The sequence below is a fragment of the Prunus avium genome, chromosome 1 (assembly GCF_965620075.1).
Source record: "Prunus avium chromosome 1, drPruAviu1.hap1.1, whole genome shotgun sequence".
In the NCBI taxonomy this organism is placed as follows: Eukaryota; Viridiplantae; Streptophyta; class Magnoliopsida; order Rosales; family Rosaceae; genus Prunus; species Prunus avium.
The window spans coordinates 18,344,690-18,363,213 of NC_142284.1; the positions used below are offsets into that span (position 1 = coordinate 18,344,690).

The 18,524-nt window shown below is 39.4% G+C and overlaps 3 protein-coding genes across 3 annotated transcripts; all 3 read left to right on the forward strand.

Moving 5' to 3' along the window:
• The first annotated feature begins 1,227 nt into the window (after positions 1-1,227).
• On the forward strand, positions 1,228-4,634 carry CPK24 (calcium-dependent protein kinase 24). Its single transcript, XM_021976605.2, has 8 exons — positions 1,228-1,921; positions 2,055-2,178; positions 2,286-2,429; positions 2,578-2,730; positions 3,192-3,307; positions 3,396-3,563; positions 3,833-4,066; positions 4,263-4,634. The coding sequence occupies exons 1-8, from the start codon at positions 1,388-1,390 to the stop codon at positions 4,419-4,421; spliced, it is 1,632 nt and encodes a 543-aa protein (XP_021832297.2). The 5' UTR covers positions 1,228-1,387; the 3' UTR covers positions 4,422-4,634.
• A 543-nt stretch (positions 4,635-5,177) lies between these two features.
• On the forward strand, positions 5,178-7,582 carry LAP3 (Calcium-dependent phosphotriesterase superfamily protein). Its single transcript, XM_021976606.2, has 4 exons — positions 5,178-5,823; positions 5,932-6,216; positions 6,400-6,567; positions 7,016-7,582. Exons 1-4 carry the CDS (start codon positions 5,450-5,452, stop codon positions 7,413-7,415), a joined length of 1,227 nt encoding a protein of 408 aa, XP_021832298.2. The 5' UTR covers positions 5,178-5,449; the 3' UTR covers positions 7,416-7,582.
• An 8,974-nt stretch (positions 7,583-16,556) lies between these two features.
• LOC110772183 (putative F-box protein At1g32420) lies at positions 16,557-17,705 on the forward strand. Its single transcript, XM_021976591.1, has one exon. It carries the CDS (start codon positions 16,557-16,559, stop codon positions 17,703-17,705), a length of 1,149 nt encoding a protein of 382 aa, XP_021832283.1.
• Positions 17,706-18,524: the final 819 nt, after the last annotated feature.

Here is an 18,524-nt window from a genome sequence, read left to right on the forward strand (position 1 = left end):
TGAAAAAAAAAATAATAATTTCTCTCATACTCTCTAGGCTTCAATAAAAATTTCCCTTAGTTCTCATCTCAATACTCCTTGATCCTCAGTTAGAACTTCCACTTGCTTTTCGAATTCCAAGCAAGATGAGCACTCATTAGTAGGAAGGACAAGATAAGGATTTGGATATAAGGCATGTCCTTAATGGTCATAACTCACCAAATATTTGGTAATGTACCGGGGCATTGATGCAGTAAAGAACTCCATGTGTAATTGAAGGTTATAAAACTTGACGAACAAACACCTAGCTAGAGGTAAATACAATTTGCCCTAGTAGTGGCAAGCCGCCGTGCACGGTGCACTCATCCTAAAAGGAAGGACCAAGGGCTAGCTTTTCCCTTCGGCATTCCTAGACATATCCAGCCAATATTAAGAAGTGAGAGAAATTAATGATTTTCTTCGTTAAACAAGTTTGTATCGATGGTGCCAACAAAATCATGTCATTTGTGTTTGAAACTAACTCAATCTATTTATGGTTTGTGTTAACGAATTATGTCATATATGGGTTTCTGTTAATAGTGGTTAACTCCAACCCATGAACTTGAAGTCGAGAACAAGTCTTTAACATCTAAAGAATGATGGTCATAGCTATCAAGTACCAATTATAGTTGAAGCTATTTGTTTGATGCATGTACTTCGATGTGTTATTGCTTTCTAAGAGCATCTCCAATCGAGATATTGGCCAAGTGAATGGTAATTGAAAATTGACAGCAAGTGACATTTCCAACCGATGTGCGTAAATCCAACCTGGAATTAAGGCTAGAGTTGTTGACGGCAAATTTGACAACAAAGCCGTCCCTAACTGAACGCAACTTTCTAAATTTCACTGCTATATCAACCATCAAATTGAAATATGACATATTGTATTTGAGATCCCTGTTATGCTCTAAGATTTTATATTTTCAAGGATCCTTTAATCTCTAAACAAAATATCAAGGAGAAAACGAAGGGAAAAAAAAACCAGAGGCAAGGGTGATTGTTGTCATCTATTTTTGGAATTAAGAAGTTTTTCTTCCACCTAGACCACGCTTGACTTGAGTTGACGGCGTTACTGCGGACGAGTCCACAAGAGAAGGACAATACTAACGTTTTGCCGTCAAATCTGACAGTAACCAAACAGCTCGAATTAGAAAATGGCGGGACGCCTTAAAACCGAAACGAACTGTTTTTCAAAAACTACTTCCCAAACGCAAAGATGTTCCAAAATTAGTGTGCGTCTTCAATTTCTCGCCTTCTAGAATTCTGCTCCTCTCTCTCTCTCCCTCTCCCTCCTCCTCTCTCTCTCTCTCTCTCTCTCCCCATGGGTTGTTGAAAACTTAATTGACCAAATTACCCCCACCTCATTCTCATGGGAAGCTGCGTATGCACACCTGCGAAGGCAGGCGTCTACCACAAACGAAGCAAAGATATCATCAAGCCCTTGCCTCAATGCGTACACGACTCGCCACGCAAGTCATCGGTGGCGGCTTCGGCCGCTGTCCACCACCGCAGCATCATCTGGGTGCTGGACAAGACCGCAGGGGACAACATCTTCGACAAGTACGAGTTTGGCAAGGAATTGGGGCGAGGGGAGTTTGGAATTACCCACAGATGCACCCACCGGGAGACGGGGGAGTTGCTTGCGTGCAAGAAGATATCGAAGAGCAAGCTGAAGACGGAGATTGACGTCGAGGATGTGAGGAGGGAGGCTGAGATCATGCGCCGTTTGCCGAAGCATCCGAATATTGTCAGCTTCAAAGAGGCTTATGAGGACAAAGAGGCAGTTTATCTCGTCATGGAGCTTTGTGAGGGCGGCGAGCTCTTCGATAGGATTGTGGCGAAAGGGCATTACACAGAGCGCGCTGCTGCCACTGTCACCAGGACAATTCTTGAGATTTGCAAGGCAAACTCTTGATTTTTTAGTTTAGTAATTTAAATAACATATATATATATATATATATATATATATATATATATATATATATATATATATATTGCCACTTGAAAAATGATGATTTTGTGTCAAATTTTTGCAGGTATGCCACCAGAATGGAGTGATACATCGGGACCTGAAACCGGAGAATTTCCTGTTTACAGATAGCAGTGAAAATGCTCAGTTAAAGGCAATTGATTTTGGCCTTTCTATATTTTTTGAGAAAGGTATCTTTTAAAACATGACTTCTGCTCCTTCCTCTGTTTTTTTTGTGTGTTCTGTTTCATTGCTTTCTAGGTTTTCATGTGACTGATGCACAATCTGGCCAATTTAGGTCAGAGATTCAGTGAAATTGTTGGAAGTCCATATTACATGGCTCCGGAGGTCTTACGGCGCAATTACGGGCCTGAAGTTGATGTTTGGAGTTCAGGGGTTATCCTTTATATCCTACTTTGTGGAGTTCCACCATTTTGGGCAGGTAAATCAATATTCAATTTTTGAGGTGGTTCAATTTACATTTGATTCTGATATATCTGTTTAATTTCAATGCATATGATATGTGCACAAAATGGGTGCGATAAAATTTTCCAGAGTGCCTTCTAATGTTGTATTTATACCTAGTCCAGAATCTGAGGAAGGAATTGCACAGGCAATCGTTCGGGGTAGCATAGATTTCGAGAGGGAGACATGGAAAAAGGTTTCTGAGGAAGCAAAAGAACTAGTGAAGAGAATGCTTGATCCAAATCCTTTCAACAGGCTTGGAGTTGAAGAAGTCCTTGGTATGTGACTTTTTACATATGCTTGTGCACAAACATGATATGCTTTTGGAAATCTCAGAAATAAGGAGGTTGAGAAACTACTTACCAGTTGTGCAAATGGAGAATTGACTAGCCATCCCCATTTGACATACTTGAGCCAGTAGATCTATTTATGTAAATAGGACTTAATTAGGTAATAAAAGATAAATAATAATTATAGAGGCTTGATTTTATACAAAATTATATAACTTTTTTGCAATTTGTTTTGCTCAAGTACGGAACACCCTTTTTTCTTTTCTTTTTCTTTGCTCAGATGCTCATAGAATTTTAGCTTCCTTTATAATTTTCTCCAAATGAACGTAGAGCAAGCTTCGGTTTTACTTTTGACTACCATTGCAATGTCTATTTTTCCTTCACATAATCATTCTGAGTTGGACTGCGTAAAAAATTATACTAATAATTTTCTGGCATCCGATATGAAGATCATCCCTGGATACGAAAAGCGAATCAAGTTCCCAATGTTCCTCTGGGAGGAAATGTCACATTAAGGATCAAGCAGTTCTCATTGATGAATAAGTTCAAGAAGAAAGTTCTCAGAGTAAGTTCCCAAATCTCTTTTCCGTCACATAATTGCTAAAGGTAGCTCTTGTACTAGCATTATTAATTTCAATTGTTCGTCGCTTCAGGTGGTGGCAGACAACTTGCCGGACGATCAAATAGATGGGATCAGACAGTTATTCAATATGATGGACATTGATAACAATGGAAACTTGAATTTTGAAGAACTTAGAGATGGTCTTGTGAAGATTGGACACCATGTCACTGATCCTGATGTGCAGATGTTAATGGATGCTGTGAGTTTATTTGCATGACACCTTTTCATGCTTTTTCTTTTCTTTTCCACATTCACTTTCTATCAATTTCTAAACTTCTGAAAGTATAAAATTCAGAACTTATGAATTGCGCTTCCATTTCAATTCGTATTACGCATATATATCCTCATGAATGCCCTTTGTTGCTCTGTATATGTCTTTTACTTATAGTAGCCATCATCCAATTTTTTTCTTAATTATCATTGTATTATATTTTCTTATCTAACAACCTTCCTGTATATGTCGAAAAGGCGGATGGTGATGGAACCGGCACACTGAACTGTGACGAATTCGTTGTTGTGTCAGTTCACTTGAGAAAGATAGACAACGATGAACTTCTCCATCAAGCTTTTACCTACTTTGACAAGAATGACAGCGGCTATGTTGAGTTCGATGAGTTGAGAGAAGCATTGCTAGACGACAAACTTGGCCCTGCTAATGAGCAGGTTATCCAAGACATCATATTTGATGTTGACTTGGACAAGGTAACTCTCAACCCTACTCATTTGCTTTCTGAGTAATACTGCTGGTACCAACTTCATTTTTCTGCTTTCGGATATCATTTTAGAGTTTAGAATTTAGGATTAACATCATAACAGTATGCGAACATCGGATTAGTGGTATGGCAACTTTTCGTTTTACTTATTTCTCGTGTGTGTCTATGTGCGTGTGTTTTACTAGGATGGACGTATAAGTTTCGAAGAGTTCAAAGCGATGATGAAAACTGGCACGGACTGGAAAATGGCTTCTCGTCAATATTCAAGGGCAATGCTAAATGCACTTAGCCGTAAGTTGTTGAAAGACGAATCATTACAAGCAAGCTATAAGGAGGAGACATAAAGCTGCTTTTGAATCATCTTCATCTTCCCCAAATTAAGTTAAGGCTGAAAAGGATTGAATATGAATAGTTTGACTTTGTGTACAGTGAAATTCCTTATACAAAGGAAGTTGCAGATAACTTTTGGAAATGTAAAGTATTAGTGTAATGATGAACTATTTTAGTCTAACCACATCAGTTTCATCTCTGTAAAAAGGTACCCCCATTTTTTCCCTCTCAAGTTGTTGATTTGCTGCCGCTAACCGGTCCTTAAACTTAAAGATATATGTTCAAACATGAAGAACAATCAGGCCTCCATTGTTTCTTACATACCTAGAGACGGATATCTTGTATACCATATGTGTGATCATAAAAATCAACGGTCAGTTTTCCCCTAAACGATCATCTTTAGAGTCAAATATTACTATGTTAAAGACAGTCGCTCATGTTCTTATAGGCGCCTAGTGAGTGAGCAGAGTGAGCAGCCTCTCCCGAGTATGCTTTTTTCTTTCTAGTAAGTAAAATGTTTTAAGACATTCATGACTAAAATGCTACATATGCATGATACCTTCTGTACGTAGTATGATATCCACAACAATAAGAATGAATGCAAAAGACTAGGCAAATAAGACAACCTACCCTCGACCATATATAGCCATCACAAAGAATGCATGCTATCAACCCCTGAACATGCTATACAATGTATAGCTGATTGCTATAAACATGTTCAGATGACATTCATGACCAAAATATCTACACACTTTCTCACCCAAAATTGATACCCTTTGTAGTTTTCACCACAATAAGAAACGAATGCGAAAGACATGGCCAACAAAAAGACAACCTACTCTCTCAACAACCACATAGCCAATCACAAACAATGCATGCCTATCAACCCCCTTCCCATATCAAATTCAACCAATCACATCCTACCTTTATAAAACTCCAAACCCATTTGATTTCTTCTTGATCACCATAACATTAACACCATTTGACACCACCCAAACTCTCTGCTAGTCTCTCTCTCTCTCTCTCTCTCTCTCTCTTGAACATGGAGAAGAAAAAATTACTCTTGCTCAGAGATGAAGCATTGTTGCAGCACCCAATCCTCCTTCTCCTAGTTCTAGTTATGGGATTTGTTGTCATGGACCCACTGCAAATGGGCCCACTAGGAGACCATGAATTTAGGCCAGTGAAGCACAACATTGCACCATACAAGCAAGTCATGGAGAGGTGGCCAAGGGACAATGAGAGCAGGTTAGGGTTTGGGAAGTTGGAGTTTGAAGATGAAGTTTTTGGTCCTGAGTCTTTGGAGTTTGATGCTTTGGGTCGTGGCCCTTACACAGGGTTGGCTGATGGACGCATTGTTAGATGGATGGGCAACGACTTGGGCTGGGAAACGTTTGCGCTTGTAACAACAAATTGGTGTGTGTGGTTTATTTCATTAATGTGACATTTTGTCATTATGTTTATTTCTCTTAATTATAATATTATAAAATGCTAATTAATTATAGTGGATGTGGGCCTTAAAAGGTCAAAGCAGGTTTGTGCTAAAGGCATTGACTCAACCACACACAAGCAATGGAAGCATGAGAAGAAGTGTGGCCGTCCACTTGGCCTGAGATTTGACAAAGAGAGTGGTGATTTGTACATTGCTGATGCCTATTATGGTCTTTTGGTTGTTGGCCCTCAAGGAGGCCTTGCCACTCCTCTGTCAACCCATGTGGAAGGGAAGCCTATTCTTTTTGCAAATGACCTTGATATTCACAAGAATGGCTCAATCTTCTTCACTGATACCAGCAAGAGATACAACAGAGTGTAAGTATATATAAAAACTACATATATTTGGGGCAGACATGGGTAAGCCGGTTGGTTAGGATAGTAAACCCGTCCCTTACACCCAATTTTGAATTCCCCTCCCAATAGATTTGTATTAAAAAATACATATATATATTTGATTTACTGATCCTAATTAATTAGTGGAAATTAATCAAATTGCAGGAACCATTTCTTTATACTATTGGAAGGAGAATCCACTGGCAGGCTTCTGAGATATGATCCTCCCACCAAAACAACTCATATTGTCTTGGAAGGTTTGGCTTTTCCAAATGGGTTGCAGCTTTCTAAGGACCAAACCTTCCTTCTCTTTACTGAGACCACCAACTGCAGGTAATAATAATAAAACCTGAGGCCTTGGATTTTTTCGTGGAGGACAAAGCTAGGAATCTTAAGTTATCAAAATCAGCTTGAACATGTCCCAAGTTTAATTTCTATATTCAACTAGTCTTGTAAAAGTTAAGGAATTCCTGCCAAACTCAAAGCAAAATCCTTACAAGAAAAATACCTTGTGACAAAATGTCTTTAACCCACCATATCGGTTTCAACTCAATATATATCTTTTAACAACACACTTTTTTTTTAATAGTCGAAAAGGGCTTTTTTCTTGTAGTGAATAATAATTATATATATATATATATATATATATATATATATGTGTGTGTGTGTAAGATGCCCCATTTATGAAAATCAGCTTGAGTATATATTCCAATTTGAGCTAGTACCTTGGGTACAATTTAATTCCAACCAATATTTCTACTGGTTGATTGAATTTTTGCAGGCTAATGAAATATTGGCTAGAGGGTCCTAAAAATGGGACAGTGGAACTTGTTGCTGACCTTCCAGGTTTTCCAGACAACATAAGAATAAATGAGAAAGGCCAATTCTGGGTTGCCATAGATTGTTGCAGGACCCCAGCACAAGAAGTCCTCTCTCACAATCCATGGATACGAAGTGTCTACTTTCGCTTGCCGATCCGAATGACCTACTTAGCGCGATTTATGGGGATGAAGATGTACACATTGATCTCCCTCTTCAATGAGAAGGGGGAAATTTTGGAAGTTCTCGAGGATCAAAAGGGTGCCGTTATGAAACTTGTGAGTGAAGTTAGGGAAGCAAAGGGCAAACTGTGGATTGGAACTGTGGCTCATAACCACATTGCCACCATTCCTTACCCTTAAGAATCATTTGGGTCTGTAGATGAATATCTTTGTTGTTCATACAAGCCTTTTAGCAACAGTATCTTAAATGGGTGGCTTGATTTATGATTTGTGTAACAGTATTGATAATTAGATGATTTGAGGTTTGTGGCTTTTTATTATTATTATATTTAATGTTTATTTATTTATTTTGGCCTGTGTGACTACTAAGCTTGATTTTTGACATGCGCTTGACATTAATTGTACGGTCAAACTTGTGATTATATTACTAATTATGTTGTGTGATTGGAAAAACACAAACCCCCCACCACTCTTCATATTAAGTTTTAGAAAAACACAAACTCCTCTACACCATATTGCCAGACTACTCTTCTTTTCAATCCAAGAAACCTACTATACTCTCATTTTCTCTTCACAAACCCTAAATACTATAAGCAAATAGTGGCTTGTGGGTCGTCAATTAGGGTATATAATGTGAGATTATTTCTTGGTTTGGGATTCCTCCCATAATTATTGAGGATGTTGTGATCAAAGACTTATTGTAATTTTGTTTGTTATCAATACATCATTTCTCTTCAAAAAAAATAAAAATAAAAATTGCAGAACATTGCATATGACATTAATATTATATTGTTTGATCATAATATGTTTTTATGAATAGTTGATGAGATGCATATGTCATAATATTATATTCAATCATTGACTAATATATATATATATATATATATATATATATATATATATATATATATATATATTGAATAGTTGAGATGTACTGCTTAATTGGAGTTGTGATTGGGTGTCGAGTGTGGGGTATGCGGTTGATGAGTTTTTTATTTTTTATTTTTTTGCTGGGTGTGTATTTAGAGGTAATTTGGGAAGATAGTGGGATTTTCTTAGAAATTGTGAAAATTTGTATTTAGAGATAATTTGTTGGAATGTTATTCCTTTCTACTAGCTGCTCTACCTAGGACAACCAAAAGAGAGTGTTTGGTTTTTTCTTTTTATTTTATGTTTTTGCATAGATAAACCCAAATCTCTTAGAGCATCCACAGTGGGGGGGTGTATGTTAAATATACACCCCGAGTCACCGGAATCATCTCCAATAGTGAGATGTAAATGGATGTAAATATACATCACCACCATGGAGATGTAAAATAAAATGTATATTTACATCCATTTTTACATCCCTTACAGGCGGGACCCACTTGAGAAAAGAGAAGAAAAATAAAGAAAAGTCAACATAAAAGCTTGGGACCCACGGCTACACCCCCGAATTTACACCCCCCCCCCCGGCCCCCCCACTGGAGCAAAAAAACATATTTACACCCTCCCGAGGTGTAAATGGAATGTAAAAGTGGCTTTACACCCCCGAATTTACACCCCCTCACTGTGGATGCTCTTATTGCGGTTCTTCCGGTGCCAATTGATATCTTATCACATTTATTGCATCGAAATATTGTTTGTTAGAAAGGTTTTGTGGGTTCAGATTGACCTTTCCTTTTTCAACTTGGAAGTTAGCTTTTCTGATGGGTCAGCATCAGCAACATCTTAAAACAGGTAAGGTGTATATTTCTTCCATCAGATTATTTGGGTCGCTTAGATTTCACAAAATGCGGGTATATGTACGAATTCTAAATGTAGAGGCTCGGGATCCAATATATATATATATATAAGGTTTTTAATTTTTCTCTTCCTGCCCTCTCTCCTTTCCCATATATATGGTCCCTTCCCTTGTCTTGAAATCTCATAATCAATTGATATTTTGTTCCTTTTCTTTTTTTATCAAGGTTTTTTTTCTTCTTTTAAATTGTTAAATTATAAGGGTGAGAGTATTTAAAGTTTCATGTAATGCTATTTAGACACACAAGATTGACCACATTTGCTGACAACCTTATGTGGCAGCTGATGTGGTCATTCCATGTAGATTTTATTTTTTATTTATTTCCTCTTTTTAATAATTATTAAAAACAAAAATAAAAGTGATTTTTGTTTTTTAAAGGGTCTCTGGACTTGGCTCCACTGCTCCCCTCTTCCTCCATCAAATCTACCCATCCCTTTCCTCCATTGTTGCTGAGATTTGGAGTTTTCTCAATAAAACAGAAACTAAAAAACCCTGCGTCTCTACGTTTCTTCTCCTTCACTCCCTTCCTCCATCAAATCAACCCATTTCCATTCTCCATTATTGTTCCACTGTGAAAGGAATTAACTACACTAAGAATTGAGTCTGTACCTCAACATTCAACCTCTTTGTGAGACAGGCTTTTGGAGATTAATTGACAAGTAAACCTCTCCATTCCTCAACCCACCCAAATTGTTCTTACTGGCAGTAGCCCAGGGACTCTAATTTCTTTTTTATTAAAAAACTCAACTCTCAGTAACAACAATGGAGGATGAGGATGGATAGATTTGGAGGAGGAAGGGAGGGCATGAGAGAGACAGAGTAGAGAATGATGTGAGGCTATAGACGTTATGGTTTTTTTTAATTTTTAATTTCAAATTTCAGCAACAATGGAGGATGAGGATTGGTAAATTTGATGGAGGAAGAAGGGAGCGTTGGAGACGAAAATTCCAGGGATGCTTAGGGTTTTTTTTTTTTTTTTTTTCACTTTTAGTTTCTGTTTTTAATAATTATTAAAAAAAAGAAGAAGAAATAAATAAAAATAAAATCTACATGGCAGTATTCATTAATTGACATGGCATGACCACATCAGCTACCACATAATAAGGTCGTCAGCAAATATAGCATTAATCTTTCTGACCAAAAAAAAAAAAAGCATTAATCTTAAAGTTTCTAGCCCGAAATCTTACTTTAAAGTTTTTACAATTTTTGGAAACTTTGTTATTTTCCTATTTTAATTCCTTGTTTAATCCCTTCTAGGAGTGCTTAAACAGATTTAACTCGTGGCTAGGGTTATGTTTTGTTATTCCAATTTATCAAATAAACTTTAAGGTTTCCTCATATCTTCCTGGTGGATTCTAGAGTTACATGTTCTAAGCTAAGATTTTAATCAATCTATTGTCATGTTGCGTCATCTATATGCATATGTAATCATCAATTAGAGGTTTATAATGTTACATGTCCATCGGGTTATTACAATCGGCCCAATATAATCTTTATATTGCATCGAAAATATTATTTGTTAGAAAGGTTTTGTGGTCAGATTGACCTTTCCTTTTTCAACTTGGAAGTTAGCTTTTCTGATTGGTCAGCAACATCTTAAAACAGGTAAGGTGTATGTTTCTTCCATTGATCCAATATATATATAGATGTCAAGGTTTTTTATTTTTCTCTCCCTGCCCTCTCTCCTTTCCCATATATATGGTCCCTTCCCTTGTCTTGAAATCTCATAATCGATAGCCAAGCTTCTCAGGTAAGGGTGTATTTCTTTAGATATGTTGGGTTTCTTCATAGATTTTGCTTTTCACGTACGGAGTTCTTGCTCCAACCAAGGAAACAACAATTTGTCTTCTGTCTAAGTTTGCCACTGCTTATATTTTTCTTTGCTGCATACATTTAATATATTAAAGCATGATTGGTTAAAAATTTGATGTTGAAAAACACTCGACATAAAACAGTACGTGTGCGTTTCTCTCTCTTGAAAGTGATTTTGATATGTGCCGCATGCTATGTTATTGTCAAATATAGTGTAATTGAGAGAGTAAAGAGTGAGGAATAATAGATGTTTTGCAGAGAATTCTCCCTTATGTCTTTGTATTGCTATCATGGAGATATTTATACACAATGTAGAAAGGGTAACTATTAGTTACAAACAAGTATACAAAACCATGGAGCATTTCCAGGATTTGTGTCTCCCTAAAACATGGAAAATGTAAACATACCTAACTAAGACTTGCCTAACTATGACTTGCCTAATTATGACTTGCCTAACTTACTTGCCTAACTCTTATGACTTGACTAACACTCCCCCTCAAGTTGGTGCAAAGATATCACGCATGCCCAACTTGTCAAGTGAGGCATAGAAAACTTTACTTGATACGGCCTTTGTCAGAATGTCGGCAAGTTGGTTTTCCGAGTTTACAAACGGAAACTTAATTATACCACTTTCAAGCTTTTCTTTGATGAAGTGTCGGTCGACTTCCACATGTTTGGTACGGTCGTGTTGTACTGGGTTATGTGCTATCTCGATAGCAGCTTTATTGTCACAGTACAAGTTTGTAGCTTTTAAGGGTTTAACTCCAAGATCCTTCAGTAATCTCCGTAACCAGAGCAATTCACACACTCCTTGAGCCATTCCCCTGAATTCTGCTTCAGCACTTGATCTAGCCACAACTTTTTGTTTCTTACTTCTCCAAGTGACTAAGTTGCCACCCACAAATGTAAAGTATCCAGATGTAGACCGTCTATCTGTGATGGATCCTGCCCAATCAGCATCTGTGTATCCTTCCGGGTACATATGTGTATGTTTGGAGAACATTAATCCTTTTGCAGGGGCAGCCTTCAAGTACCTCAGAATCCGAGTTACTCCATTCATGTGTGTCTCACTCGGTTGATGCATAAACTGACTCACCATACTTACAGCATAAGCTATGTCGGGGCGTGTGTGTGACAGATAGATCAGTCGCCCAACTAACCTTTGATACCTTTCTTTGTCAGTGGGTACTTGATCTGGATACATCCCTAACTTGTGGTTCTGCTCAATAGGTGTGTCAGCTGGCTTGCAATCAAGCATTCCAGTTTCTGTTAGCAAATCTAACACATATTTTCGTTGGGATAGAAATATGCCATGTTTTGATCTAGCAACTTCTATGCCAAGGAAATATTGTAACTCACCCAAGTCCTTCATCTCAAATTCACTAGCAAGGAGCTTCTGCAGATTCTTCATTTCTTCATTGTTATTACCGGTAACCACCATATCATCAACATAGATGATGAGGGCCGTCAGTTTGTTACCACGACGCTTTAAGAATAAAGTGTGATCCGAGTGACTCTGAGAGTATCCAAAACGCTTCATGGAATCAGTGAATCTTCCAAACCAAGCTCGTGGCGACTGCTTGAGCCCATATAGTGATTTTTTCAGCTTGCAAACGGTGTTGGGACCGAATGTCGTAGAGATCCCTGGTGGTGGTTCCATATACACTTCTTCTTGCAAGTCCCCGTGAAGGAACGCATTCTTTACATCATACTGCAGTAGTGGCCAATCAAGATTTGCAGCCAATGACATTAGAACACGAACAGTGTTGATCTTGGCAACAGGTGCAAATGTCTCATGGTAGTCAATTCCATATGTTTGTGTATACCCTTTGGCTACTAATCGAGCTTTGTATCTGTCTATGGATCCATCAGCTTTGTATTTAACAGTGTATATCCACCGACATCCAACTGGTTTCATCCCTTGTGGTAACTGAACCATCTCCCATGTAGAATTCTTTTCCAGAGCTTCCATTTCAATTGCCATTGCTTCAGCCCATCTGGAATCTGTTATAGCATCCTGCCACTTATTTGGAACACATACAGTAGATAATTGATTGACAAATGATGCATATGACTTTGACAATCTATGAGTTGAAACATGGTTATTAATGGGATATTTAGACTTGGCAGCAAGGTCAGGACAATATTGAGGTTTGGGTTTTCCTCTAGTGGTCCTAGGTGGGAGAGTGTATGGTATAGGATTAGGTGGTTCGGGAATTACCTCGAGTGTTTCTTCATCACGAGACGATTGGTCCGATGGTTGAGAAGAAGGGGTTGTATTTTGTAGTTGATCACAGCAAACATTTGGATTGTCATCTCCGGGATCTTCACCAAATAAGAACGATAATGTTTCTGTACCTTCATTGCTGTCCAGATATCCAGTTTCAAGTCTCGGCGACCGGTCGCTGGCTTCTGGGCGACCGGTCGTTTCTGAATCTGTACAAAAGCGACCGGTCGTTTCTGGAAGGCGACCGGTCGTTTCCGGCATTTTTGACTCTGTGAAAAAGCGACCGGTCGTTTCTGGAAGGCGACCGGTCGTTTCCGGCATTTTTGACTCTGTGAAAAAGCGACCGGTCGTTTCTGGGAGGCGACCGGTCGTTTCAGGACGATTTTCAGTGTTGTTGGAGCACGACGACCGGTCGCTGAGGTCCGGGCGACCGGTCGCTTTTGAACAGACTTGATTTTCTTCTTGAGCCTTGTTTTCCTTCTCTTCATTCCTCCTCTCCCCCTGAAGAGAAGGGGGCGTAACAGTTTTAAAGTATGATAAATCTTCATGGAATGTGGCATCCATAGTGACAAAGAGCTTGCGAGTAGGAGGATGGTAACACTTGTATCCTTTTTGATTTGATCCATACCCAACGAACGCACAACGAATGGCACAAGGGTCCAGTTTACTTCTTTGATGAGATGGAACATGAGCATATACAACACAACCAAATATGCGAGGAGGCAACTTGAGGACTGTGGGAAGAGAGACGTGACGAGCCAAGGTGTTCAGTGGAGTTTCAAACTTCAAAACACTACTAGGCACTCGATTAATGACATAGACTGCAGAAAGGAGGGCATGTCCCCATAAGTAGTGAGGGACCGATTGATCCAGCATGTATGCACGAGCAACCTCAAGTAATTGTCGATTCTTTCGCTCTGCGACACCATTTTGTTGTGGAGTAAAAGGTGTGGAGGTTTGATGAATGATGCCGTGGTCTCGAAAAAATTGTTCCAAGACCTTGTTCACATATTCCCCACCATTATCAGACCGGAATACTTTGATGGAGGCTTGGAATTGTGTGGTAATCATAGCATGAAATTCACGGATTGCAGCGGAAACATCACTTTTATGAGCAAGTAAGTATACCCAAGTCATGCGAGTGCAATCGTCAATAAATGTAACAAACCATCTTTTGCCATTGGAAGAGACTTTAGCAGGACCCCAAACATCAGAGTGAACCAAATCAAAAGGAAATTCTGTCTTATTATCACTTAAGGGAAAAACAGTTCGATGGCTTTTGGCCAATACACAGGTTTCACACTGAAACTGGTGATTATCTAAGCCACGAAACAAAGACGGAAACAAACGTTGAAGATAGCCAAATGATGGATGCCCTAGACGACGATGCCAGAGCCAAATCTGGTGTTGATTTCGAGCTTGTGAGCTGGAACTATGAGTATGAGCTGCCCTTGGTGGTGGAGATACCGTCAAGGAATACAACCCCCCTCTTCGTTTACCATGCCCAATCGTCGCGTGAGTCGTGAGGTCCTGAAAAATACAATGGGAAGGATAGAATGTGGCATAACAATTATGTGAGTCAAGTAATTTTCCAACAGACAGCAAATTGCAATTGATGGAGGGAACAAGTAGTGTATGAGATAAAGATAAGGAAGGGGAAAGTGATATAGTTCCTTCACCAGCAACATTAGAAGGAACTCCATTGGCACTAGTAATGTATGGATGACAAGACTTAGAAGATAATGTGGAAAACATAGTAGAGTCAAAAGTCATATGATCAGTGGCACCTGTATCAATTATCCATGTAGTGGGTCGTGTACCTGATTCGGAGTCAGAAAGTAGAGTGGAAGATGGAGAAGCATCGGTAGTTATAACACATGCTGCCTTGGGAGTTTTGTTGCGGGACTTGAGAGCATCCCACCACTCAGGATAACCATGAAGCTTAAAGCACTTCTCAACAAGATGATTACCACCACAATGAGTGCACTTCTGAGTTCCCTTTGCATCGTCAGTTTTGGGACCCCGGGGGGGAAATCCGGAGGACGTACGGTGTGGTGGTCGATAGGGCTTGACGGCCATTGCACTTCCCCCGCCAAGCATGGAGGATTGTCGGTTATCTTCTTCTACCACAAGTGCATAAGCTTCAATGACTGCTGGAAGCGGGTTCATAGCAAGAATCCGACTACGAACGGAATCAAAGTTGGGATCGAGTCCTCCCAAAAAATCGTACACACGTTCAACTTCAAGTGCTTGTTGATGAAGAGCCACATCATCGGGATTGGTATGTTTGCAGGGACGGAGGCTGTCAATTTCCTGCCATATGATGTGTAACTTTTCATAGAAGACATTCACAGGCTCACCATTTTGAGAGGTGGTGACGGACTGGCGACGGAGTTGGTACAACTTGGAGCTATTCTGAGTAACAGTGTAAGTCTTCCGAGATGCATCCCACACCGCATAAGCCGTTGAGCAATGGTCAAATAAGGCACGTACATTTTTGGTCATGGAATTGAGGAGCCATGACTGCACCAAACAGTTGTCTTCATCCCAAGTTTCATAGCTAGGATCATCAATGGCAGGTGCAATTTTTTTACCATTAATGAAACCAGCCATACGACGAGCAGTGATGGCCAAGCGAACACTACGAGACCATGCAGGATAGTTGGACCCATCCAACTTATCAGGAGTAATTTGAGAGTAATCATGAGAGGACCGGAGTGGTGGAGTTGTGGAGTCGCTTTTGGTGGAGTCGATCTTAGAGGAGTCGGCAGTGGAGTTGGTGGTGTCTTCCATGAGGTAAATAGGTGAAGAGATTGATGCTGGGAAGAGGAAAAGTTGGTGCTGGAAAATTGGTACAGGAAAGAGGTAAAGAGATGCAGCGGAAGATAGCTTAGAACTTCAGCAAACAAGAGCACAATTTTCAGCAAAGTGTAGAGGCAAGGCAAGGGTAGAGGTAGGAGCAATACAGCAGCAAAGTATGAGCAAGGGTAAGTAGAGATTAGGCAAGGATAAGGTTATGCAGAGGCAACCAAAATCGATTGCTCTGATACCATGTCAAATATAGTGTAATTGAGAGAGTAAAGAGTGAGGAATAATAGATGTTTTGCAGAGAATTCTCCCTTATGTCTTTGTATTGCTATCATGGAGATATTTATACACAATGTAGAAAGGGTAACTATTAGTTACAAACAAGTATACAAAACCATGGAGCATTTCCAGGATTTGTGTCTCCCTAAAACATGGAAAATGTAAACATACCTAACTAAGACTTGCCTAACTATGACTTGCCTAATTATGACTTGCCTAACTTACTTGCCTAACTCTTATGACTTGACTAACAGTTATCACATTACATGTGTGTTTTGGTATGAGATTTTGAAAGTTCAAGAACTGTTTATAAACGTCTTTCCTTTTTCTTGTTCTTCCCTGTAGCACTGGGTCTAGATTTGTTTCCCGAGTTTGTTTTCTAATTTATTTTCTCTATTGTATCTTCCTCAGGATGAGGTCCACAAGCAGCGAGAATTCCATTTACATCCCCGAAGAAATCTTGATCAACATCCTACTAAGACTACCGGTAAAATCCCTTGTTCGGTTTATGTGTGTTTTCAAGTCATGGAATGATTTGATTGGAAGCTCGAGTTTTATTGGCAGACATGTTAGTTATGTCAAAAACCTTAACCATGCTTTTCTAGTTGGCCTCCGGTGCACTGAAGGCAAACCCAAAATTCGCCGTTCCATTTTCTTTAACGAAACATTTAAGGCAAGATGCTTGGACATGGGAGGTTTACGACTACGTGGTTCAAGTAATGGTTTACTTTGTCTATCATCTAATAGTCCGGATTTGAATAGTCCTGTAATCATATGTAACCCATCAATAATGAAATATGTCCGCCTTCCAGTCACCAACCTTTCTTGCCCTCCCAAATTCGAATATCGATGTGTTCTTGCATTCGGGTTCAACCCCGGGCTCAACGACTACAAAGTAGTAAGGTTGGTAACGACTTATCTTCAGCACTACATTGAAATGGAGGTTTACAGTTTAAGTACACACTCTTGGAAGAGCATTGGTGTACTTCCTCCTTGGATAATTTCCATGAATTGGAGTTCTGGACATGCAGTTTCTAATGGGGTAGCATACTGGATTATGCAAGCGAAAAAGGATTTTAGCTTTCATCTTGTGTCGTTCGATACCGGCAGTGAGGTATTTGAAAAAGTGTTACTGCCGGAGGCTATTTGGGACAACACCCTTCAATACTATGGTTTCAATCACATTCATGCGTACAAGGAGTCAGTTTGCTTATTATTGCAAAGTGGGCGAGACGACCACATCGACATATGGGTTCTCCAGGAGAAGTGTTTACACAAGCTGCACACTGTTTGGTTTCCTGGAACGTCTCCTGTACCGTTGGGCTTTAAAACGAATGATGAACTCCTTTTGGAGTACCGAAAGAATGATCGACGTTATCTGGCTATATTCAATCTTCAAACGAAGCAAATCAACGAAACCAGAGTTAGGTTGCCGGGGCATTGTTATCTTGACAATCATGCGGATACTTATGTTGCAAGTTTACTCTTACTCAAGGATATTAGGGCACAAGAACTTAGAGGAATATCAATTGTATTTCCCTTATGCCGTGGAAGAAACTAATTTTGAAAAAGTAATGTCACCTTGTTTTTGCGTTTTTCTTTTTTGGGAGTTGCATTTGAGAAATGTTTTAATGGTTGGGTTGATTAATTTTATTACAGATGAACTATTAATTTTATGTTTTTAATTGTTTTTAACATTTTAAATAAAGCTTTTATGTTCTAGACCACAGTGTCACAGGTGATTGATCAAACCCTAAGAAAGTGACAAAATCTTTAGCTTGGACTTTGTTGCAACCAGAAGTCAAGTGCAAGAATACGAATGAAAAAATTGAATAGGAGGAGCATTAAGACTCGAAGATTCTCCGGCTGGTAAAGGCCAAAAGATGGATACTTTTCTCTCTCAGCCATGAACCCATGAATTCCAATGTTTTGCTAGCACACGGCACATCAGAATGAGAGTGTGCTCAGTTTCTTCAAAGATCAGTAAGAGAAATTTCTCTGCTGAGCCTGAGGTCTTTTCTTGTCATGACCATCAGATGGGTGTTGGGAAAATGGCTCACCTAAGGATACAAGGTTGGTTTTGGCGCTGAAAGGAAGATTTTGAATCTGCCTAAAAGCGACCGGTCGCTAGGCATTTGCGACCGGTCGTTTTGAAGCAGATTCGAAGTCTGGAGCAACATCAACGAGCGACCGGTCGCCAGTTCTTTGCGACCGGTCGCAGGAAGCTAGCGACCGGTCGCTTAGCATTTGCGACCGGTCGTTTAGAAGCAGATTCAAGGTCTGGGGAAAAAAAAACCAAAAGCGACCGGTCGCCAGTTCCTGGCGACCGGTCGTCCCAGTCGTGCTGTGACGATTTCTTACGCGTTTTCAACAGTGTTTT